Source organism: Narcine bancroftii, chromosome 7 (assembly GCF_036971445.1).
Source record: "Narcine bancroftii isolate sNarBan1 chromosome 7, sNarBan1.hap1, whole genome shotgun sequence".
Classification (NCBI taxonomy): domain Eukaryota; kingdom Metazoa; phylum Chordata; class Chondrichthyes; order Torpediniformes; family Narcinidae; genus Narcine; species Narcine bancroftii.
In genome coordinates this window covers 20,725,199-20,750,923 of record NC_091475.1, presented here as the reverse complement: position 1 = coordinate 20,750,923, position 25,725 = coordinate 20,725,199, and the positions used below count along the sequence as shown (strand labels likewise).

General features: G+C 44.2%; 2 protein-coding genes across 2 annotated transcripts; one reads left to right on the top strand and one right to left on the bottom strand.

The window, feature by feature from the left end:
- The first annotated feature begins 2,129 nt into the window (after positions 1 to 2,129).
- On the top strand, positions 2,130 to 14,542 carry hspa13 (heat shock protein 70 family, member 13). Its single transcript, XM_069889035.1, has 5 exons — positions 2,130 to 2,208; positions 5,538 to 5,878; positions 6,833 to 7,046; positions 8,001 to 8,168; positions 9,367 to 14,542. Exons 1-5 carry the CDS (start codon positions 2,184 to 2,186, stop codon positions 9,963 to 9,965), a joined length of 1,347 nt encoding a protein of 448 aa, XP_069745136.1. The 5' UTR covers positions 2,130 to 2,183; the 3' UTR covers positions 9,966 to 14,542.
- Positions 14,543 to 18,542: 4,000 nt separating this feature from the next.
- Positions 18,543 to 22,922, bottom strand: LOC138739971 (lysozyme C-1/C-2-like). Its single transcript, XM_069892427.1, has 4 exons — positions 22,828 to 22,922; positions 21,321 to 21,496; positions 20,042 to 20,123; positions 18,543 to 18,761 (listed from the first exon to the last, which is right to left on the bottom strand). The coding sequence occupies exons 1-4, from the start codon at positions 22,920 to 22,922 to the stop codon at positions 18,701 to 18,703; spliced, it is 414 nt and encodes a 137-aa protein (XP_069748528.1). The 3' UTR covers positions 18,543 to 18,700.
- Between the last annotated feature and the right edge of the window lie 2,803 nt (positions 22,923 to 25,725).

Sequence of the window (25,725 nt, the reverse complement as noted above, 5' to 3'; positions counted from 1 at the left end):
TGGTAGATTCTTATGTACCAAAATTGCCACACCTTTTGCCTTAGAATTAAACGAAGAATAAAAAACATGCCCAACCCATTCACGTTTGAGTTTCAAATGTTCCTTATCTATTAAATGAGTTTCCTTTGCCATTGCGACCACCGTTTCTTCCATTTCTTCCAGAAATCAAATTCCCTTCTTGCATCTCTGCCCTCTTTGAAGACCGTGGAGGACTACGTCGTTCCTGGAATTGTGTAATTGGTAAAGACTGAGCAAAATCCATAGCTTCTTTAGGATTATCAAAGAACTTTGGTTGATATCCATCCTGAAAAATCTTCAGTACCGCAGGGTATCTAAATGTTGCCTTATATCCTTTTTTCCACAATAATTCTTTCACAGAATTAAATTCACGTCGTTGAAACATAATTTCCTGACTCAAATCCGGATAGAAGAAAACACGATTACTCTGAACCATCAAAGGAGATTTGTTTTGCTGTGCATTTCTAATAGCCATATGTAAAATAGTTTCTCTATCACAGTAATTTAAACAGCGAACCAGAACAGGTCTTGGATTCTGTCCTGAAAAATGTCTCCTTCTCAAAGCTCTATGAGCCTGTTCCAATATTAAACCTTCAGAAAACTTATCTTATCCCAACACTTGTGGAATCCATTCAGTGAAATATTTTCTTGGATCTGGCCCTTCTATGCCTTCTGGCAAGCCGACAATTTTCACATTATTCCGTCTGGATTGGTTCTCCAAATAATCAACCTTTTTTGCTAAATTTTATTCTGAATCTGTAATGTTTCAATTGTTTTATTCACATCTTGCAATTGATCTTGTACATCAGATAATCCTTGATCACACATCTCAAGTCTTTCAATAGCTTCGACTTTAAAAGCTCCATAATCAGCCATCTGTTGAGTATTGACATCCACCAATGCATTAATCTTAGAAGTAAGATTATTCATAGAATCACCTAAATGCATCATTGAAGAAAATATCTTATGTTCAAGACTCTTGAAAAGTATATCAACATCAGTAGATCCAGACATGGTGGGATTCTGCTGTTCTTGTGGAATCAGAGGACCTTCTATCCCTTCTTTTAATTTAGTAGCTTTTCTTGCAGTTTGACTCCGTGTAAGAGCCCCTGTCACAGACCCCCAGAAGTATCAGGAGGGTGATGATCAGGGTTATCTTTGATCAGGATTATCTTTGATCCAAACCTCCTTTAAAAGCTTCGTTACGTCAGTATCTGGAAGAGCTGTTATAACTGGTGGTATAGCAGTCAAATAACAACTCTTTAACTCTCCAGCTGGTGGCGCCCCAGCTAATTCAGCAGTCAAAGTCTCAGTAGATGTTGTTTGCAATACTGGCATCCGGCCAGCCCTCTGTTCTAAAGGCAGCTGAAAACGACCTTCAGAAAGACTTACGGAATCAGAACGGAGCTCCAAGGCCGAATTCTTCGCTTGTTTTCCTGGATCCATTTCACGCTGAGTCGTGGCTTTTTGTAAACAAGCAGGCTCAGATAATTTTGGAAAATATAATTTTTTAACAATCTGTTGATGTTTCCTTTTACTTTTTTTTAACAAATGTACCATTAGGTATTAATTCAACACCTCATACTATTTATAAACTTTTTAAAAAAGTTTTAACGGGCACTTAAAGACAAAACAATAAGTTAGAGTCAGGAGGCACGTCTGTTCCTTACGCCATCTTGCCACGCCCCAAGGACACTGTTTGACCAGATGAGCTTCTACAGCATTTTGTGGTTTACTTTAACCATGGTGTCTACAGATTTTCGTGATTTACTTCTTGAAAATGCTCTGGAATGTTTGGGAGAATTTCCATGACGTCAGATTTCCGTAAGACGAGTCATTCGTAACGCGGGGATCTCCCTCCATGCTCTGATGCTCCGCGAGCTGCAGTGTTCATTATCACCTGTGGGTGTCGCTGCCGCAAGTAGGCGGAACGTTCACTGTTGCTCCGTTCGCATCTGAGATCGTTGACAGGTCTATTCATTCGTGGCGAATGGAACGCGCGGTGCATGACGGTCCCTGTAGTCCAGTTCCCCCCCCCCCGGACGTCATGGAAGTGGTGATTGGCCGGGGTGGAGACTACAGTTCCCGTGGATCTGTGCGCTGTTCAGTGAGTGAATCGTCAGCAGAAGGAGCAGTTGCGTCCGTTCTGACACCGACGAGTTACCATGGCCGGGGCCATGCAGATCCTGGGTGAGTGTCTGACGGCTCGAGTCCTTCTCGTCGGTCGCCCCCGGGCTGGGCGGCGGGTCTCACGGGATCTCCCTCATCCCCGGGCCGGATGGACAGTCCCCTCGGGTCCCCTATCCCCCTCAACTTCGCTCCGCGGATCCTTCCAGGTCTCTGCCCCCCCCCCCCGCCCCGGGCCGCCGGTCCCCCTCTGCCCCCCCGCCCCGGGCCGCCGGTCCCCCTCTGCCCCCCCGCCCCGGGCCGCCGGTCCCCCTCTGCCCCCCCGCCCCGGGCCGCCGGTCCCCCTCTGCCCCCCCGCCCCGGGCCGCCGGTCCCCCTCTGCCCCCCCGCCCCCCCTCTGCCCCCCCGCCCCCCCTCTGCCCCCCCGCCCCCCCTCTGCCCCCCCGCCCCCCCTCTGCCCCCCCGCCCCCCCTCTGCCCCCCCGCCCCCCCTCTGCCCCCCCGCCCCCCCTCTGCCCCCCCGCCCCCCCTCTGCCCCCCCGCCCCCCCTCTGCCCCCCCGCCCCCCCTCTGCCCCCCCGCCCCCCCTCTGCCCCCCCGCCCCCCCTCTGCCCCCCCGCCCCCCCTCTGCCCCCCCGCCCCCCCTCTGCCCCCCCGCCCCCCCTCTGCCCCCCCGCCCCCCCTCTGCCCCCCCGCCCCCCCTCTGCCCCCCCGCCCCCCCTCTGCCCCCCCGCCCCCCCTCTGCCCCCCCGCCCCCCCTCTGCCCCCCCGCCCCCCCTCTGCCCCCCCGCCCCCCCTCTGCCCCCCCGCCCCCCCTCTGCCCCCCCGCCCCCCCTCTGCCCCCCCGCCCCCCCTCTGCCCCCCCGCCCCCCCTCTGCCCCCCCGCCCCCCCTCTGCCCCCCCGCCCCCCCTCTGCCCCCCCGCCCCCCCTCTGCCCCCCCGCCCCCCCTCTGCCCCCCCGCCCCCCCTCTGCCCCCCCGCCCCCCCTCTGCCCCCCCGCCCCCCCTCTGCCCCCCCGCCCCCCCTCTGCCCCCCCGCCCCCCCTCTGCCCCCCCGCCCCCCCTCTGCCCCCCCGCCCCCCCCCTGCCCCCCCGCCCCCCCCCTGCCCCCCCGCCCCCCCCCTGCCCCCCCGCCCCCCCCCTGCCCCCCCGCCCCCCCTCTGCCCCCCCGCCCCCCCTCTGCCCCCCCGCCCCCCCTCTGCCCCCCCGCCCCCCCTCTGCCCCCCCGCCCCCCCTCTGCCCCCCCGCCCCCCTCTGCCCCCCTCTGCCCCCCCGCCCCCCCTCTGCCCCCCCGCCCCCCCTCTGCCCCCCCGCCCCCCCTCTGCCCCCCCGCCCCCCCTCTGCCCCCCCGCCCCCCCTCTGCCCCCCCGCCCCCCCTCTGCCCCCCCGCCCCGGGCCGCCGGTCCCCCTCAAGGAGACAGTTTCTGTGCTCTAATGTTCCATGAACCTGGGAGCCTGAGATATTGGGAGAAGCAGGTTAGGGCTTTATTCCTTGGAGCACAAGATAATTAGGAGTGATCTCGAGGAGTGGACAAGACTAGTCTTTTATCAGGAGTTGGGGAATCAGTAACCAGAGGACCTGGGTTGAAGGAGCAGGGGGAGGGGAGAGAGATTTGACAGGAATATCAGGGGTAACTTTTTTACACAGGGCAATGTGAGTGTAGGGAGGGGGTTGAGGTAGCTTAAGAAAAAAAGAACAGATACGTGGCTAGGATGGGTTTAGAAGGATATGGGCAGAACACAGACAGATGGGATTAGTGTGGGTAAATTTCCACACTGTATGACTCTATAAACTGCCTAGATCTGTTGACTTTATATTTATAAATACATGATATAAATATGCATAAGATAGTTGTTTGTTATCTTTAAAGTGTATTTGCATGTGGTGGTGGGGGGGAGGGGGGTAGAATAAGATGCAGATATATATTTTGTATGTTATTTGAAGTGCCTGTGTTTGAGAGTGCAGTATCTGCATCAGTTCGTATGCTCACTATTCTGGAGTGCTGAAGGTGACACCATAAATAGGGACACTGCTCAATTAAATAAACCCCATGGGAGGAAAGGGAACAGAAAGGTGATCTTCCTTAAATAATAACTTTGTAGGTTCTATTTGAATTTCATTAACCAGGTGATGTGTTTTAGGTTATTAATGCACAATCTTATCTAGAGGGTCCTTCACCCTCATAGCTCGTGATAATGTAGCAGATAAAATGTACTTTTGTCCAGATACCATACAAAGTATTTGGTTTAGTAGAGGCAAGTTTTAATAGGGCATTGTTAATTAAACAAATGGTACATATTGTCACTAATGTCAGTTAAACAAAACTGAAGTGCAAACCGATTCTTACTCGAGGTTTTGACCAGTTCAATTGCTCTCAACCTGAAATGTATCCTCATTTTGCAGTATCAAACAAAATGTTCAATCGGGTAGGGCCCTGTATTGTCTATGCCAAGTTTTTAAATAAATATATCCATTCTAGCAGCTAAAGACCATGACCTGGGTTGTGGGGGTCCTTTATGACATTGTCTCCCACTTCCCGCAGCCTTCTCCATTCCTTGGTACTCAAGTTTTTAAACCAGGTTTCGACTGGTCTGTGTACTTTCCAAATGATTAGTCCAGGCCTTTTGTATTCTTAATACAGAAATGTAACTGATGGTTGACTTCAGGAACGATCCAGTGATCGTTAGGGGATCAGAGGTGGAGAGGGTGAGCAAATTTAAGTTTTTGGGAGTCACTATCTTGGAGGATCTTTCCTGGACCCAACACACTAATGACATCATGAAGAAAGAAGGTCCATGGTTCTACGTCAGGAGATTGCAGAGGTTTGGTATGACACCAGAAACCCAGGGAAATGTCTACAGGTGTGTGGTGGAAAGTGGCTGGTATGGGGACACCAATGCGTAAAGCCCTCCAAAAGAAGTGGACACAGCCCAGGACATCACCAGCAAAACCCTCCGCACCATCGAGAACATTGACAGGGAACCCTGCTATTGCAGAGCAGCAGCCATCATCAAGGGTCCACACCACCCAGCACACAGTTTGTTCTCACTGCTACCGTCAGGAAAGAGGTCTAAGTGCCTTAAGACTCACGCCTCCAGGTTCAGGAACAGCTGCTACCCCTCCACCATCAGACTCCTCAACCACAAACTCAATCAGGAACTCATTTAAGGACTCTTTTTTAAATTCTCTCTGTATTGCACAGTTTGTTTACATGTCTTTATTTGTGTACATTTTTTTTCCTCCATTACCAATAGGTGGTAATTCTGCTATCAGTCGGTGGTAATTCTGCCTTGCCCACAGGAAAAATAATTTCAGGGTGGTATATAATGTCATGAATGTATTCTGACAATAAATCTGAATCTAACTGCTATGCTATTGCATTATTTTTTCTCAGGTTCCTCCATCCTGGCCCTCTTGTTGGCTGGGTATTTGGCACAACAGTATCTTCCCCCTCCAAAACCGAAAGTGATCGGTGTGGATCTGGGCACAACGTACTGCTCGGTTGGCGTGTTCCAACCTGGCACTGGGGAGGTGATGGTGATTCCCGACCAAACTGGGCGAAGGAGTATTCCAAGTGTCGTGTCGTTCACTGAGAAAGCCACGTTGGTGGGCTATGGTGCTCAGGAAATGGGTGACACCAACCCAGTGAACACAGTGTATGATGCCAAGCGCTTTATCGGGAAACGCTTTACACCAGAGGAACTGAAAGATGAAAGCAGCCGGTACCAGTTTAAGGTACTGACCAAGCTTGTTTGCATTTCTGCCTATTCTGAAGCCAAAAGAATGTCAAAGCTTTTGAAAGTAGGCAGAACTGATTTACCGAATGATTCCAGGGCAAAAGGCCTCTACAACGCAGAGACTCTGTATTGGTTGTTCTTTGAGCAGAGGATGTTAAAGCTGTCAAATGTAGATTCCTAACAGAAAAATGGGAGATTTATAATCAAGGAAAATGTAGAGAAATCAAACATGTGTTTTGTTATCTTCACAGAAAATAAGCCTACAGGAATATGTACCGTTCCAGTGAGAATGAGGAACTGAAGAAAATTAGTATTAGTCTGTATTTTAAACAAAACAAAAGCTAGAAAACTTGGTGAGGTATTGATTACAAAGGAGTCACTCAGAGAGTTGTGAACTTGTGGAACTCCCTACCACAGAAAGTTTGAGGCCTGTTCCTTGGATATATTCAGAAGGGCTTTATTGACCAAAGTAATGAAGGTGAATGAAAAGGAAACAGGAATGGGGACTCTGATTAGCCATGATTGGATTGAATAGTGGAGCAGGCTGCAAGTTATTGGCAAGGCGATTTAATCCAGTGCTTTTAAAGGATTTCAAGGCCCTATTGGAAGGTGCAGAGCTTTGAGTCTTTCCTATTCCTCAAGTTGCCAATGCACCTTCTGTAAAATCTAGAGGAAGCTCTCTTATGCAAGTTGTAACATGAACATCTTCATGGAATCTCTATATCTGTGCATCTTGCATAATGCTGCAGTTTGGTACAGTTGGGTTCAGGGCAGTTACACTGGAGGATGTACCTATTGCTGTTCAAAGAAGGCCAATGCTCATGGGTGCAATCTTGTCTCAATGTCAATGGGACAGAAGTACTTTGAAACTAAATTAAGAATGCCACACAGTTTGATTTGGAAAATATTATTTAATATTTATATGCAGCACACTGATATTTCCACTTTTCAGGTGGCGTATACTAATGGAGTTGCAGAGTTTTCCATTTCTGTGAATGAATCATTCCATGTTACACCTGAATACATCGGTTCCCTGTTGCTGTTGGAGTTGAAGAAGATGGCAGAGGACTATGTGGGGATGCCCGTGAGCAGGGCTGTCATTTCAGTGCCGGCAGACTTTGACGAGAGCCAGAGAATTTACACAGTGAAAGCAGCACAGCTGGCAGGTAAGCCAGTCCTCCTAGACTTTGTCGTTTCGCTGAGTTATTATTTTGCGACGTTTGTGGATGTTGGATTGAGCCCATTGGATGTGCAAGCAGGAAGTCGGTTTAATGGCTTGATCAAAGAATGTCCTAGCCTTCAACAAGTTTCCAGAGAAAATTATTGCTTTCTAGCTCAGAGTTTAAAATCCACCTCATTATGATGAAAGAGTAAAGTGAAAGCACAAAGCTGGAGAAACCGAGTGGGTCAACCAGAGTGCTTTATGTAGCCAAGGTAAAGATACATAACCAATATTTTGGGCTGGAGCCCTTCATCAAGGTATGAGCAAAATACTGGCAGGGGGCCCATTCTCCTGATCTGTCCAAGTCCTGCGGTCTCCACGTTTCCTCTGCACTACCTGCTCCTCCACCTTTGTATTGTATATGCAACCTGTGGCCATAAAGCCATCATTCCATAATCCAAATAATTGAAATACAACATAAAAAGTAGATCCCTGAGGAACACTTCATTAGAATGTGATCTTTGTATTCCATCTGTTTCCTGCCCATCAGCCAATGCTCTATCCACACTACTAAGTTTCCATTCATACTGTGGGCTCTTCCCATGTTAAGTAATCTCTTGTGTGGCACCTTGTCAAATGCCTTAGGGTCAGCATCATTTTATAGTTGTCTCACAAGGCCCAGCATCTCTCCATGCCCTCAATAGCTGTTCAATCCTAGAATCATCCTGCAACACCACTGTGTTTTGTTTGACTACATAGAGACTGAATCCACAGTGCAATTTTGTTGGGAGTCGTCAAGGTTAGAAGAGCAATTTGATTTCTATCTGTTAATAAATTTCAGTTTTCTCCATGTACTCTTAACAATTTGACCAATCTTTATTTTTATGGTGATGTGCCCAGTGTCAAAAGTGTGGGGTCCTGATCCCCCGGTGCGATCCTGACTATTTTTCTCTTACAGGGTTGAACATCCTGCGGGTCATTAATGAACCGACTGCAGCAGCGATGGCCTACGGGCTGCACAAGGTGGATGTTTTCAACGTGCTGGTGGTGGACTTGGGGGGTGGTACTTTGGACGTGTCTCTGCTGAACAAGCAAGGAGGAATGTTTTTGACCAGAGCAATGGCAGGTAAATAAATCGCCTGGCACAATTCTGAGCAAACCCGCTTCTTTTTGATAATGTTGTGATAGGCTTCCAAGAATACCCAGTGGACTGTTGCCATGAGTAAAATGATAAGGAGGTGTTAAATGGGCTGAATGTGAGCAAATGGGACTATCTTGGTCACCAAAGACAAATGAGGCTTACAAGTCTATAACTTCAGATTGGGAAAATAGGGATTTGGACGTAACACTGGAAACTTGAGCGAACACAGAATTGCTGGAGGAACTCAGACAGCATCCATGGGTAGAAATGCTCAGACCATATTTTGAGTTTGAACCCTTTATCAAGACTAAGGTAGAATAGATGAAATTACATAGATTCAGGGGTGATTGGATTAAGATCATTCATTAACATTTTAGAGGAAGTTCATAGACTAGAGGAAAGCTTTTCTCACTGGAAATGTCTGTGATAAAGATGAATTTAAAGTAGAGGCTGAATATTCTGGAAGGATTTAATAAACACATTGCAGAAAGGATGCATTAATTTTTAAATTGTCTGCTGTCAGAAGCAGCAGGTGGAAAATGAATTATTTAGTTTTTAAATATGCAAATAATAAATTATTACTTGTTAAGGGATCACGGGGCCAAATTCAGTGGAGAGAATTACGAACAACCTTCTGCATATTGCTGAAATCCATAATGAGGCAGGTGTTGTAAGGTAAATCCTTGAGGTGGAATTCATCCATCAATGAGGGAACAAGCATTTCCAATTCTGCAAAGTTTAAAGCTGATTAAATGGACTTCGTTTACTTTCCCATGTTCCAAGGTATGGTGGGAAAGTTTGTTTTGATGCAATCCAACTCATTTATCCATATATAGTATAGGAATAATAGCACAGCACAGTTACAGAGAGAGATCAGTTGGAATTGAGAAAAGGTAGCATTATTTTACTCATGTGAGTCTTGTTCAGGAGTCTGATAGTGGCGGGAAAATAATGAAATATGGTCTCGAATTTGTGAATCCTCTTTCCAGCGGGAACAGAGTGAAGAAAGTGTGGCCAGGCCACCGAGGTGAGATGCAGAACAAGGCTCCTTTAAATTTGCCAGGGTAAAGGCAGGAGAAGGGGAGGATTATGGGTCACACTGTACAAAGCAAGCGCAGGTGCAATGACTGAAGCATCTTCTTTATGCTACATGATTCTAACCTAATGTGGTTTATTGGCACAGGGAATAACCAGTTGGGAGGTCAAGATTTCAACCAGCGGTTGCTGAAGTATCTGTATAGCCGGATTCACCAGCGGTTTGGGACTCTGCCGTTCAACAAGCAAGATGTGCATCACCTACGTCAAGTCGTGGAAGCAGCCAAGCTAAACCTGACTTTCACCGACTCTGTACTAATCCGGATCCCGCTCTCGCTGCCAGATCCCTGGCAGCCCAATGAAATGGTGAGGCATAGTCAAGGAGAAGCTGGGGGCCAGAACCAGGTTATGATGGAAGAAACAGTGACCAGGGCCCTTTTCGAGGAACTGAACCAGGACTTATTTGAGAAGATCCTGGATCCAGTGAAGGAGGTCCTGACCTGTGGCCAGCTGGGCCCCAGTGAGGTGGACGAGGTTGTGCTAGTTGGCGGGTCGACCCGTATCCCACGGATACGGCAAGTTATCCGCGAGTTCTTCGGCAAGGAGCCCAATACCTCTGTGGATCCTGACCTGGCTGTGGTGATCGGAGTTGCCCTCCAGGCAGGAATCATGAGTGGCTCATGGCCACTGCAGGTCAGTGCCCTGGAAATTCCCAACAGACATTTGAGGAAAAAAAACTTCATCTAATGTATTCCTTTAACTTTGATGTTGCTTATAAAGGATTGAAAGTCAACTTATCATTATGGATTGGAGGTGGAAAACCGATGTTATTGCTCTTCCTACAGTTTTCAGAATTGCCTTCTAACTTTCTGGCAAATCATTTTGTGGAGGTCAGTCAATAATTTCGGAAGCTTGGTTTACCAGCACTCTGGTGATCCACCTTGATCTCCTTTTAAACCAATTGTCGTGACTCCGTTAATAATGGGGCCATATTGCTTGTTACTTTGGCCAGACGAGCAGATATTACTCCTCACTTCGCTTTGCAGATTCTGTTGTTTCCCAGATACAGTTTAATTTTCACCTCTTGATTTGTCGATAACTCTCTGTTCCAGCGCGCCACATTCAATCCAATCCAGCTGAATGTGAGAAAGTTCATGGTTTTGTGTCCACGTATTTGTAGTTTCTGCTCTGGCCCACGCAGAGGACCCCCAACTCAAGTGTCACAGGTATAGACAGTGGGAACTGTGCCCCGGCTCCATTTGCTCACCTTCACGAAGGGCAGTGGCTATCGGATGCAGCTGATGTTAGTTTAAAGCTGTCGATGCTGGTTGGCTTCATGGCAAAAAGAGCTAATTCTCATCCGTGATAATCAGCGATGAACTTTGGGCACGTCATTTGGCGTGAGGAATCTTTGGATTTCAGAAAATGTCCATTAAGTAGTCTAGCAAGATGAATGATGAAGAAACAGACATTAGAATGGAAATTCTGAAAGGTTCAAGCACTTCCTCTTTCAAAAGCTTCAGCCTATTGAAGCAGAGAAATAAAATCTGTGGTTTGACCCAAGACATTTGCTTATTTACAGTGACATTTTATTTATATGATGCCATTAGGCAAAATTGAAAGTATAAATTTATTAAATATATATTTATATGAAATTTTATACATAAATGAACAATATGAAGCAGATTTTTTTTGTCCTTGATGCAGCAGTTCATGAAATAATATAATACTTGATTAAAATTTCCTTGCCTTGCCTTGGGAAGTTTTATTCAGGCAATCATATACTGATCTCTTTATAAAAATGTAATTCTCAAAAGGTGAGAGTTGCTTGCATAGTCAGTGTTATTAACCCTTGAGAAAGCTGGCAGTGAGCTACCCACTTTCAACCACTGTGGTTTTGGGTTGAGCAGAACATTCTGGTCTTGATTTGGTCTGTGAACGAACATTGGCGTATTTCCAAGCGTGTAGTTCCGAGGGAACTTGGTGTAGTATTTCCTCTTGTGCCTTGGCGAGTTGGTGGTGTGCGTCCCAAAGATGGCACATGCCATTGACAGGAAGAAGGAATGGGCTCCCAATTAGCTAAATAAAAATTGCTTTATAAAGTGTAGAACTATTGTAAGTAAGACATTCCTCCATCATTGTGTTCCATGAAATAGTGGTGATATTTGTGAATGTTTACTTTCGTACAAATTCTTACGCATTTCTTCAGTAGCATCGTTGGACAGACTCTTAATTGCTGCAAGGTGTTTTATTGACAATATTTCCCATCAGTTTACCATGGAAACTGTGCTCGTGTTCTTCATATTGTCCCAATTATATATTTTGCACAATTTTTGGTATCTCGAGCCCTTTGCTGCTAATCTGAGAAGGTGGTAAAGGCAAGGATGAGGGAAAATCCATGCAGCCAGCACCATTTCCACTTGGCACCTGACTGCCACCTCTCCATTCCTGATGTCAATGTAACATGTGACTTGAAACCAGATAACGTGTGATATTGGTAATTGTATGCGAACTATAAATCTTCAATTGATCCGCAAGGCATTATTTTGGCTTGTTCTTTCAAACCTCAGGGTTGGTGAAACTGGTTTACTGTCTTTTCTCTAAATATGCACAGATGTACAGCCTGCTGTTGAGAAATAATTTCATGATCTTTGAATTTTCTTTTATGTTCGACTACCTGGGAAACCCCATGACAGGCACTCAAACTGTGTCTTTGCCTATAATTACTACTGGTGACAGGCTTATTAACTCACTTGAAAAGAATCTGATCACTACTGGTGTGTCAGTATAACCCATCAACGTTTGCTTCTATTCCTTTCACTCTTGTTTGCCTGTGTAATTATATTGTGTACTGTACCTCATTCATTCAATGATTGCAAATTTAACATCTTTACTATTGAGATTAGTTTCTGCTAACTTTAATGTTGGTGCTTTTAATTCTTTGCTTCACAAATAGTCATAATCTAGAGCAGCCATTCTCAATGGGAGCACAATGCCTCTGACCTCGTTTGGAGCTAGGAATATCTCCTTTTTGGTTTTTTTTTGTACTCAAGGGTGTGAGCTCAATCACCGAATTAACTGAGAACATCTGCAGATGTTGGAGTCAGGCACTGCATGAATGTGCTGGAGAAGCTCGGCAGATCAAACAGCAGGTGCCCTCCCCCCTCTGTCTCTTTTCTGTAGCTCCCCATAACCTTTCCTTCCTTCTCCTTTCAGAGAGCGACCCTTTAACCACTCCCCTATCACAATTCGGATTTTTCTTCTTGTATCCTCCCATCTGCATCCACTTGTTAGCCCGTGCTCCTTTCCTCTTCTCCCCCATCTTTTTATTCAGGCATCTGGCTATTTTTTTATTGGGCCCAGGCCTGACACGTTGGTTTTCCCCTTACTTCCTGCTGATGCTGCATTGGCATGCTGAGTTTCTCCAGCACATTTATATTTACCTCAATCACAAAAACTGGACTTAATCTACTGAGCAGCATATCTTATTCCAATATGCTTCATCAGGTTCATGACTTCCCAAGTGCCCCCAAAAATATTTCCCTTCATAATCATAAAATTATATCGCATGTATAAGGTCAATCAGCTCACCTTGCCAATGCTGGCTTTTTGAAACATCTCTTCATTTAACCCACTCCCTGCTGTTCTTTCACACCATCCTCCTGGTTACTGAGTGAATTTGTTTACATTGCCCTTTCAGGTGGCATTCCAGAAGACAGCAATTATTATATTTTTAAAATGCTTACCATGCCCAACATCCACATTTTCCTTCACCAATTACTGTGATTTCTGACCATGCTGCTAGTGGAAAGTTCATATATAATATGAATTTTTATAACCTATACAGAATTGTATATTCTATGTGCCTTGTCTGTCTATGGCCATTTTCAAGACAAAATTGTGAATGTGCATTATTATTTGATTCCTGTTTTAAATCTGCTTTGTTAATTGTTATAAAATATTACAATTTTGTTAAAATGTGTTAACCTTTTTATTTAGTTCTGAGGAACTAAATTCCACCTTTTCCATTCTCTCCATGTTTCAAGAAGTTATTCATCCCCAATACAACTTAAATTCACAGCTGAAATTATGACATGAAATATGTGACATGTCTTTTGGTTGATTCTGCATCTTCCTCCAGCCAACCAAAAGAAAGTAATGGCTTTCCCTCCGGCTGTGATATTGTCACAGGTCAAGATCTGGCAGGTTTCATTTCATTTCTTGCTTCCTCTTGAAGGGGATCCATTGAGAGGTGTCACCCACTGGGAAGATCCAGCGTTGTCTGGCTGTGCATGGGGACTGAATTGTGGGCCCTACTGTCATACCTGTTGCTTGTAGAACAATGCAAGTTGCAAGAAAGGCTTCAGTCTCACCTAGGTGCCCTATTTTCTTAATAGAACACAGCACATTACAGCACAGAATGGCCCCTTCAGCCCACGATATTGTGCTGACCTATATAAACCTACCTAAAAAAACTAAATCTTACCCACCTCACAACCCTCTAGTTTTTCTTCCATGTGCCATTTGAGTGATTGTTCACTGTTTCTCCCCCCCCCCCCCCCCCAAACCTTCCACACTCTTACTGGAATGCATTGCTATGGGTGGAGGTTGCTCCCACAGCAACATTGAAGACTCTTAAATAGGCACATGGATGGGAGTAGGTTTACATAGGTTGACACAACATCAGTAATGTTCTATCACTCTTGTGAGCTTCCCTAACTTGTGGAGAAAAGGAAATGTTTCCAATTATGTTTTTCTCACCACCAAGGATCCCATGGAACAATGCACATTGAAGTAGTTTTATGAAGATAATTATTGATTTAGTACCGGAGGTTCCAACAAAAGCTGCAATACGGTACAGGTAGACCTCGACTTATGAGCTGTCCTATTTAGAACCACCCGTACATACAACCCAAAAAAAATTCTGTATAAATTTTTAAAAATAAAAAAGTACTGTGCAAATTAAACAACTAACAAAAATATATGTAAATATAAAAATTACCCTTGATCTTGTGTCCACCAGTGCTAATGGCTGTGTGCGTATGACCGTTGGATGATATCCTGACATTGTGTACATCACAGCACCTTTCTCAATTCTCACGTTAAGTGCTCATGGTTGAAGTAAACCTGTCTTGCATCCATTCTGAGATACGATCGGTTGGTAAGAACAGAAATTGGATGTATCTTGAGGTGTACCTGTATGTATGAGAAAGCATTGTGCATAACTTACTGTAAATATGATCCTATTATCATTTAACTCTGTACCTCATTGCAGTGCCTGGACTGGAATGGAAAATAAACCAAAAAATGCCTCAACTTATGAATTGTGTTCCACCTTTCGACACTCTTTATCCTCTATTCATTGTCACTTATTTTCTGACGATTTTTGACATTTATTGCCACTTGAACCAAAGTGCAATGAGAAAGTTTGTTATGTGTGTAGCTTTGGTCACCTAACGACAGAAAAGATATCAATAAGATTGAAAGAGTGCAGAGAAGATTTACAAGGAAGAATATTATTTGCATTTGTATTTTTTGTAGGTGTGTTATGTCTGGTTTCGTGTGTCTGCGTTTTTTTTTGCACGGAGGACTGAAGAAAGCTGCTTCACCGGTTTGTATTTGTGCAATCAGATGACAATAAATTTGATGACTTTCGATTATTGAAGACCCTCCATCCCCACCCCAGGGTGTAGATTGTCAGAGAAGTGATGAGAGCAATGCCATTGAATCCTTAGGATGGCTGGTGTCAATTAAGGATGAATATTGCCAGTGATGCCCACATACCCCTTAAGCCAATAAAAAAAAAATCTTAGCAATTGATTTATGCTAAAATCAAGATTGTTCTTCAGATCCTCCATTCTGGTATGAGGAATGATTTTTATCTCCCGATAACCTGCTGTGATAACCATCTGGCATACATTATAAAGCTTATAATGGGAAGAAAGGTGAATGCGCAGTTTCAGGGAGGCATCATCAGGAGTTTTAAGATGAACGATTTTAACTACGATGATTAGTATACCTCTTTGTTTTGTGCAGCGATCAATAAGTCCCTCTGTTAGAGAATGCTCCAATTTTATGCTACCCCACACCAAATGAGCTGAGTTAGGTTGGAATCTGACAATTTACCGGGGCTTGGGCCTACTTGGTTTAGCTGGGAGTCGGAGGAGGAGCTTGGAGAGAGTCGGGCTGTGAGTTGGAGGAGCTTGCTGAAAGTGAGGAGAAGGTAAGCTATTAAAGTCGGGGACTTAACGGGGCTTGGGCCTACTTGGTTCAGCTGGGAGTCGGAGGAGGAGCTTGGAGAGAGTCGGGCTGTGAGGAGGAGGAGCTTGCTGAAAGTGATGGGGTTAATTGGTCAAGGGGCCAATAAAAGGAGTGAAAGGGGAGGGAGCGGCCAGCGAGGAGTGGCTCAGTGAGTGGAGCAGTGAAGGAATGAGACTTCCTGGCTTTGGCTCATGAAGGAGTGAGACTTCCTGGCTTTGGCTCATGAAGGAGTGAGACTTCCTGGCTTTGGCTCATGAAGGAGTGAGACTTCCTGGCTTTGGCTCATCAGGCTTTGGCGAAAGCAGGCAAGGAGAAAAGGTAAGCTGAGTTATTTGCCTTCGTATTCAGAGTCATGCCAGTAGGGTTGGTGCTCTGTACTGGGTGTCAGATGTGGGAACAATGGGTGACCTCCACCCTCCCAAATGGCCACATCTGCACCAGGTGTACCAAGATGCAGTTACTAAGAGAGCGAATTAGGGATATGGAGTTGCAGATTGATGACCTGCGGCTTATAAGAGAGAGTGAGGAGTTAATTGACTCAACTTTCAGGGCGATAAATACTCCAAAACCCTTGTCAGGTAAGTGGGAAACCGTCAGGGGGGGGGGGGGGAAAGAAAAAAGCGAGAAAAATGGAGAGCACACCAGTGACTATCCCACTCAGCAACAGTTATGTTGTGTTGGATTCTGTTGAGGGAGATGACTGGACAGAAGATGGCCACGGGCACCAGGTCAATGGCAATGAGCCTGGCAGAGTGGTGCAAAAGAAAAGGAAAAGGAGAAATGCAGTAGTTATTGGGGACTCCATTGTCAGGAGTACAGACAGTTAAGTATACCCGCATGGTGTGCTACCTCCCTGGTGCAAGGGTATGAGATATCACAAATTGGGTCCAAAATATTCTGAGAGGAGAGGGAGAGCAGCCTGATGTCTTGGTACATGTGGGTACAAATGACATTGACAAGAAAAGGGAGGAGGTAATGAAAAGGGATTACAGTGAGCTGGAATGAAAGCAGAAAGACAGGAACGCTAGGGTGGTGATCTCGGGATTACTACCTGTTCCAAATGCAAGTGATGAAAAGAATGTAAGGAAGGATAAGGAAAATGAACGTGTGGCTGAGGTGCTGGTGTACAGGGCAAGAATTTGGCTTCTTGGATCATTGGGATCTCTTTTGGAGAAGGCATGATCTTTACAAGAGGGATGGGTTGCACCTAAATCCAAAAGGTGTCAACATTTTGGCAAGTATATTTGGTACAGCAGTGGGGCAAGGTTTAAACTAATTTGGCAGGGGTATGGGAACCAGAGTGATAGGGAAAAGGGTAGGGAAGATAAGTAATGGCCAGGAAAAGTAAAATAGGAAAAGTAATGTTGGGAGGAGAAAGTAAAAAAATCAGATGGTGCAGTGAGTTTTCAGGTCAATGATACTGTTAAGAAAATTACTAATCGCAGAGCACCTATGGAATAGGGATTAGGTGGTACGTGAGTGAAAAGAAACATATGAAACTGCTGTATTAGAGCAGAAGCCGAAGACAGCTAGAAATGTAAGTATATAGTTAATCAAGAAATTCTGCAGATGCTGGGATCGAGTGCAATACACAAAGGTGGTGGAGAAACTCAGCAGGTCACACAGAATCCAGAGGAGGTAAAGTCAGTCGACGTTTTGGGCCTGTGCCCTTCGTTGAGAATTGAAAAAAACAGGTGCACCTCAATAAAAACGGTGGGGGTGTATGGGGAAAAAGAGAGGAGGGAGGGAGGGAGGAAGGGAAAGGGGGAGGAACATGGGTTAACAGGTAAAAGGTCATAGATGCTTACTGGTGGGAGGGAAAAAGATTTAAAAAATGAGAGGGTCATGAATTTTTTGAACTTTCTCCCTCAAAATTGTCAGAACGACATTCTACAAATGTTTTTAAGGCAAAAATTCCTGATCAGTGAGGGAAATGAAAGGTTACTTGGCAAATATGGGAAAGTGGAGTTGATTTGAGTGTTACAGCTGTATGTTTGATCTTTCACTCACTTCCAGGCTGGGAGATCAACTCTTCAGGTGAAGTCACCTCAAAAAGTCTTTGTTCACTACCTTTGCCTCATGTATTTGCCCACAGCCCGTTACTTCAAGAAATATGATTAAAAAAAAATAAAATGGTAAGCAGCCTGGTTAAAGGGCCTAGTGTTATTTTACCCAAAAATGTGGAGTCCATGTTTGGCATGGAATCATAAGGGGTTGGAGACTTCAAGGGATCAGAGGGACAGTGCAGGGCACCAGGCAGGAGTAACAACCCTTGGCTGAGGAAGAGAAGCCAGGGAAGATGATCCTACAGGGAACAAAACAATGCTAGTGGACCAGTGAGGTGCCCAGCAGCTGAAGGTCCAACAGCGGCTACAGGCTGCTGTAGACTGGCTCATGGGATCCAATTATTGGGACAGGATTCGAGGGTGTTGCGAGAGCAAGATGGGTTCTCGTAGGGGCCACAGCTGCTGTAAGCTTCTAGACTGTATCAGAGACTCGTATCTGAGAGTTTGGGTTCCTCAATGGATTGAACAGCAGTCTATGCGGCTGAATACGCCGAGGGAACATTGGAGGTAAATCTATGGACACTCAGTGTCTCTGAAAGACCTCTTTTGCTTCCCTTTCTCTTACTGTTGGAGGTGCAGCACAATGGAAGCATCGCCTCTTTGTGTGGCCTTCAGGCAGGCGAAAGTTGACAAATTTTGTGTATTATTACATTCTGTGAATGAGTACAAGACAATAAAATAATATAATATAATCCATTTTCTCCAATCATTGTTTTTACGAGTTTACATTAACCATAATTATATTATTAATTTCCTTTAAAGATAATGTATTAATGCTAATTTAATCTTCTTATATGTTTGCTCAAAGAACATCTTGTCCTTTCATTATTCTTCCATCGTGTAATGTTTTTTCCTACTGCTTTTATGACACCTTGTAATTTAAGGTCACCCATCCCTTTACTACCCATATAAAAAGAATATGCTTTATAAAGTTTCATCTTTCAATTTCCAGTAATCGACCCAGATTTTATAAATGGATTGGTCAACAAGAATAAAGCACTTGACTTCCGACTTTTATTGATGTATATTTTTCCAGTTGAACCTAAACCAGTTGACAATGAAATAACTCGGCAAGACAGGATCACTGTTTGAAATCCATCTTCTTTGTGTTACCAAAGTGCACGGGATTTGCCAGTCTAATGATATCCACCTTTGTTACACGCACCACGAATAATAGGCAATCCATTTTCCCTTACAGTTGTTGACCCAACTTGTCCTACAAAGCAGAGCATAGAACACGAGAGACAATCACAGATGTAGAAGAATCAAACAAATGGTTTTATTGTTGACTATTTGAAAGCACTGATGTTACCTCCTCCTGACTGCTCATTGATAAAACCATCATTAACAGTTTTCTCTCTCTCTGGGATACACTAAAATACAGGAATGCTGGGCAACACAGATAGTGTAACGCTGTTACAGCACCAGCGACCCAGGTTTGCATCCTGCATTTGTACGTTCTCCCATGTCTGAATGGATTTCCCTTGGGAGCTCCAGTTTTCTCTCTCTTTTTAAAAATGTATGGGGGTTATAGGTCAAATGGTTGTACTTGGGTAGCACAGGCTAGTGGGCTGAAAAAGACTATTACATGCTGTATGTCTAAATTTAAATTTAAACTCAATAGGTATAATTCCCCACTGACTCTGATAGAGTGTGTAATAATCTGCTGCCTCCAAAACATTGTGTAACAGATATTCTTTTAAAGTAACATTTAATGCATGTCTCCCTGCCATAGCCTAACAGTTCCCATTCATTTACTATTTAATGAACAATATCCTGCAGTACAATCTGTCACTCAGTCTAATTCTCACCCATTATCAATATCTTCAATATCTCTGTAAAACACACTTTGCTGGAACAATCTCTTTAGAATAATAGTTAAAAAAAAAACAGTGCTGGAGAATCTCAGCAGGTCATACAATGTACTTTGCAGATCAAAGATAGAGATACATAACCAACATTTCAGGCCTGAGCCCTTCAACAAGGAATGAACAAAATGTGGACAGGCACTCAAACAAAATGGTGGATAAGGGGAAGGTGAAGGGGAGGAGCACAGTTCGATAGGAGGGAAATAAAAGTTGGATAAGGGAGGGAGGGCACAACAGTGAACAGGTGGAAGGGGGATGTCACTGTGAAAGGGAGAACGAAGGGGATGGAGAACTGGAGGACAGAAGACAGAAGGATGGAGAAGAGATGGACAACAGGTAACAAGCTAGCAGAAAATGGAGAAATTGATGTTAAAGCCATCCAGTTGGAGAGGGCCCAGATGCTAAATTTGGTGTTGCTCCTCCTCCTATTTATGGGTGTTCTTGGTGGGATAGTACATGACCTGCTGAGTCTCTCCAGCATTGTGTTTGTACTTCAACCCCAGCACCTGGCGACTTTCGTGTTTTACTAAATCTCTTTAGAATACTCCGTTTGTGATTTGATTGAATCCTAATTCATTTTAATCAAAGCAAATAAAAGGAGAGACAGGAGATGGAGGTTTCTACATACCAGGCCTGCATTCCTTGTTGTCGCACTATGATTGCAGCGCAATCGATGGAAGGTTGTAAGTCAGCGTTATTAGTTAGGAAAGCTGTGGGAATGAAAGAAACAAGAAAATAGTCAACAAACCTACCTCTGACTGTGTTCAAATATGAGTGAGAAAGTTTCGGAATAACATTGTTCTTCCAACCGAGTGTCAGAACGCACCTCAGATAGAAAGTGAATTGCTGCTTATGGTCTTGCCTTCTCCCACATCACAGGACTTAAAATGACTACATTCCCACATATAAAAAAATGTGGCAAGGTGTACCTTGTTTTTCTACCAGGGATTGAAATTGTGCCAGTTGTGGTGGTGCAGCCTGGTACAATAGGGACATTCAAAGACTATTAGGCACATGAATGTGAGAAAAAGCAGTGGGTTATGGGTGTGAGATAGGGACAAATTAGGTTGTTGTTTGGTAGATTTATATGGGTCAGCATGGCTAAATGACTGAAGGGCCCATTGTGTGCTGTAATGTTCTACGTTGTATAGGGAACAGCACAAGTGGTATTGGGGTCCAAATTCACCGCGGCAGGTGGGAAAACATGAATGTTCACGGAAATGCTCCCAGAAGAAGGTAATGGAGAAGGAAGGAGAGGAAGTGACGCTATCTGAAACACCATCAACTCAATCATTTTACAGCTGCTGGAGCAGTAAGAGAAAGACAAATACATTCAGCCCCTTGTGTCTGTCCTGGCTTTCATTAGCATGGCTGATCTCTTATTTCCTTTCACAGATCCTTTAACTTCTCATTTCTCTGTAGTCTAAAATTTAGTGGTTAAGATGTTTCCAGATAGCCATATGAACGTGCAGGGAACAGAGGGACATGGATTGTGCCTCTACCATCAAGGACCCTCACAATCCAAACAATACCCTCTTCTCGCTGCTACCATCAGGAAGGATGTAGCTGAGTCTGAAGATAAACACCCAATGGTACAAAAACAGCTTCTTCCCCTCCACCATCAGATTTCTGAATGGACAATGAACCACAGACCCCACCTCACTTTATTCTATTCTTTGTCATTAATTAATTATTTTTACAGATGTACCTTCTAGCAATTCTTGCACCTGTAAAACTGCTGCAAAACAATACATTTTGTAACACCTGCTTATGACGATAAGTTCCGATTCTGATGTGCAAGCAGCAGGGACTTTATTTTGGCATCGTGTTTGGCGCTGGCATCATGGGCCAAATGGCCTGCTCCTGAGCTCCACTTTTCAATGGTCTATATTAATAATGTTACTTACAGTTACAGTTCGTATTGCAGCCGTTGGCTCCAGATGGAAACATCGTATCAACACACCACCATTTACTGTTGATCTGGAAGATTCCATAGTCTATTGACCAGATCTTTCCATTGCTGTCACTCTGGTAATTGATGGCAAGCATGTTATAGTTACTCTCGTGAGAAGTCATGAAAACCCTTGGAATTTAAACAAAAACATTTGATTAAAGCGCAGGAAGTAGATGGGAAATTATTGTATGTTTTACATCAAGTCGAGGGTGGACTCTTTCACACCCGGCTGTAAAAACTTAGTTTTGAAAGATGAACAAAATGACAAAAGCTGGACCTCAGCCAGGAAGCAGGATATTGGCATCACACACTGACACTCAGCTCAACTGAGGCGATCAATCTGGGGGCTGGAACAGCCTATATTTGCTCGGTGACTTCCTTTGGATTTCCCCGGAGATTGTTTCATGTGGGCCTTCAACAATTAGTATCGGACAATTACTCGAATTGTCAAGGTATAGAAAGCTGCAGGACAAATGCTGGGAAATGGGAATAGTAGAGACCAATGTATCTCAACCATTTATTTTCCTCTCAGGTACTTCCTTAAGTAATCCCTTACTAATCACAGAGCACCTTTGGCACTCTATTCCACAGACAGAGACACAAATGTCGGCATAAACATGGTGGCCTCAAAGGACTTTATCTGTGCTCGTTGACTCTATCAGGGCCAAAGCAATTCCTGCCCTTCCTAAAGATTGTATACTAGATATGAGAAATCTGAAAATGAATCCAAAAATATTGGAAGATTCAGTTGTTGGATTACATCTACTCATACTCGGTTACTTGGTGGGTCCACAGTCTTCAGTGTGGGCAACAAGATGGAACAACAAGTAGTCACTACATTACAACTCCAGAGACCCAGGTTCAACCTTGAGCTCAGGTGCTGTCTGTGTGGAGTTCACTCTTGCTACCTGTGACAAAGTGGCTTTGCCATTGGTGCCCTGGTTTCCTCCTACATCCCAGAAATGGCTGATTGCTCAGTTTCTTTACCAAGTGACCAGAAGCCAAGGGAACAGAAATAGGCTCTTCAGCCCATTGTGCCTGCCCTGCCATTTCATCATGAGCTGATCCATTTTTCTACAGCCCAACAGCCCGGCCTTCTCTCCATAACCCTGGCTAAGCAAGTACCTTTCAGTCTTTTCCTTAAATGTACCCAATGACTTGGCCATAGATTATCTTCAGAACCTAGATGAGTGGTGGAATCCAGGAGTTGGGGTACGTGTGGAGAATATAAGATGGGATACAAACTCCAAGCTGAACACACCATCCCACCACTATTTACATGTTGTATTTTCCAGCTAGCTATCCTTCTACTCACTTGCAAGAGCAACCAAAAACAGACATAAAACCCAGTGCCAATTCAGGACAATGTCACATTTAAACAAAACATTGTCTTTGCCTTCCATCTAATTGCAAAAATCCAGGAGACAGAACAGGAGAAGCGAACAGTGAAGTCTATCAACTTTGAATTCTTGATGGCATGAACGACTTGGCATCGTGAAAGGACTTCGGCGCTGACGACCGTCAGCGGAAAGCTGAGAGCAACAAGAATCTTCATCCTGTCGGTGGTGCCTACATTGTGGCTGTGTAACCTTTATATATGATTGTGAGTGTGTGATGTTATCGGACTCCCAAGGTTGCTCAAACAAATGCCTAAAGAAATAAAACGCTGGTTGTCAGATTTCCATATATGATTAGGAAAGGTATAGACAGGGTGTACAACCAGCGCCTTTCTCCTTGGATGGCAGTGACCAATTCCAGAGGACATCTGTTCAAGGTGACTGGAGGAACATTTAGGTGAGATGTTAGAGACAAGTATTTTTAAACAAAGGGTGGTGGGTGCTTGGAACGCAGCGCGATGGGTGTTGGTGAAGGCAGGTACAACAGAGAGATTAAAAATGATTCTTGAACAGGGGCATGGATGTAAGACAAATGGGTGTATGATGTCAAATTGGCTAGTGTTAGATTGATGGTGGAGTAGGTTTACACAGGTTGGCACAACACTGTTGGCTGAAGGGCCTGTACTGTAAGGCTGTTTGTCCCAGAGGTGCCTTTGTAGGTGGTTTCACCTGCATCTATTTTCTGAGTTTGGCCTGAATATCAGTTAAGGTTAACAGGGTGACATAAATCACTAGTCTTTTTCATATATTCATTGAAGCCCAACTAATCAGCTGAAATAAACCCAGTTTCATAAAATTAAAATGATCCTATGTAATTTTTTGTTAGCCAAAATGGCATAAAGAGAAGTGATTAGCATTGATTCCTATGGGAAAATATTTTGAGTGTTCCAGACCCAAAAATTAACCTACCCAATCATACCAAATAAGACATAAAGCCTAAAACAACCCTAACATATACTGGAGTAAAAGCAGGAATGATAAGATAAATATACAGCCTATATAAAGTAGAAATAATGTATGTACGGTGTAGTTTCACTTACCAGAATTGAGAAGACAGTGAATTTTGACAGCCCCACCAGCTGCCACTGGCAGTCCTGTGATGGCCTCACTGCCCGCCCTGCGATGGCCCCACTGGCTGCCCTGTGACAGTCCCACCGGCTCCCCTGTGAGAGTCCACCAGCCGCTCACTGACAACCCCACCAGCTGCTCGCTGACAGTCCCACCGACCACTCTGTGAAATCCCCAGCAGCTGTGTGCTGACAGCTCAGTTGGCTGCGCACTGACAATTCCGCCAGCCACCTTGTGACAGCTCCACCGGCTGTGTGCTGACTGCCCCACTGGCCGTGCGCTGACAGTTTCCACCAGGCACTTTGTGACAGCTCCACCGGCTGTATGCTGGCAGCTGCACCAGCCACACGTTGACAGTCCCACCAGCCGCCCTATGACAGCTCCACCAACTGTGCACTGACAGCTCCACTGGCCTCCCTGTGATGGCCCCACCAGCTGCACACTGACAGCCTCACCAGCTGCATGCTGACAAGCCCACCGGCTGCATGCTGACAGTCCCACCTGCCTCACTGTGATGGCCCCACTGGATGAGTGCTGATAAGTCCACTGGCTCTATAATGGTTACTGCTTTATTGCTCTTCCACGATTTTTTCATAAAACTTAAAATCCTTTCATAAAAGCAATAGAGAGAGAGAGAGAGAGAGAGAGAGACAGACAGACAGACAGACAGACAGAGAGACAGAGAGACAGAGGGAGCGAGATGAGAAGCAAAGTATTTTGCTGATAATACTGATAAGTATTTTGATTCTGTACTCGTGAAGCATTTGATGAATAGTTTTATATAACCTTTGTATAATTACAATCAAGTAGGTTTTTTTTCCTCATCCTTAACATATGCATAGTTTCTCCTGTTGTCCTTATACCTCCTATTGTTGAATGAGAACAGAAGAAGGAACACATTCAAACATATTTTTGTTACACCTGTCAATGAGAGGAGCTGGCATTCCTCGAAGAGAAGTGTTGGGAATTTCTACAGTAAATCCAATCTCTTGAAACAAGAGTTAAGAGAAAGAATTACCTAAAATAGGACTAATTAGTAAGAAACTATGGTATTGAAAATGTTTCCTAAATTGAAACCAGATCCTCAATGTATGTCTAACAACAAAATTATCAGTTAGTTTAGAGGCCAAAAAAGGTTAAGGTGCTCCAAGTATCGAAAGAAGAGGATATTTTTTGGTAGATTTGATTTCTAAATTAATCCATCTAGCAGCACCTAAATTTTCCTTGTGATGAGTCCAAAAAGTCATATATCTAACATTAGCTGCCCAATAATGAAACCTTAAGTTAGATAATGCTAAGCCCCCATTTTTTTTAGTATTTTGAAGGGTAAGTGTTTTTGAGCCAGGGACATTTAGGCTTCCATATAAAATAAGTTATGATAGAGTCCAAAGAATCAAAAAAGAATTTGGAAACAAAAACAGATATAGCTTGAAAAAAATATAAGAATTTAAGAAGAATATTTATCTCGACAATATTAACATGCCCAATTAATATCACTGAAAGAGAGGACCACTGTGACTTCACATGACTAATTAAGGTCAAAAAATTGTGAAATGGGGGCCACCTTAAGGAATAAATACGAAAATATTTAGGGTGGACCTTAGAAAAAAAGAGAATTCTTTATCATCTGGTTGAAGAAATATCCATACATCAATAACACTGGATTGTAACATAAAAGAATTTATAAGTATACTTGACTTATTTAAATTAGCGATCTTATGAGCTGAACGGTCATGTACTGGATCAAGCCAAAAGATTAAGTCTCCACCTTTCAATTTTGATTGACAAATTTTGATTGAACAATCTGTTCCATTTATCAAACAAAATGTTATCGCTTTTTTGATTCTGTCTGGCAAATGTTATAATAAATGGTTTGTTTTTTTTTAATATTAT

Bases quoted from the DNA above. Each gene is read 5' to 3' on its own strand.
- hspa13 (XM_069889035.1), top strand. From the start codon at position 2,184: ATGGCCGGGGCCATGCAGATCCTGG. The intron at 2,209-5,537 runs GTGAGTGTCTGA...ATTTTTTCTCAG, and splicing joins CGGGGCCATGCAGATCCTGG to GTTCCTCCATCCTGGCCCTC. The intron at 8,169-9,366 runs GTAAATAAATCG...TTATTGGCACAG, and splicing joins TTTGACCAGAGCAATGGCAG to GGAATAACCAGTTGGGAGGT.
- LOC138739971 (XM_069892427.1), bottom strand. From the start codon at position 22,922: ATGAAGATTCTTGTTGCTCTCAGCTTTCCGCTGACGGTCGTCAGCGCC. The intron at 21,497-22,827 runs GTTGATAGACTT...TTAAATTCCAAG, and splicing joins CATGCCATCAAGAATTCAAA to GGTTTTCATGACTTCTCACG. The intron at 20,124-21,320 runs GTAAGTAACATT...TCATTCCCACAG, and splicing joins CTGCAATACGAACTGTAACT to CTTTCCTAACTAATAACGCT.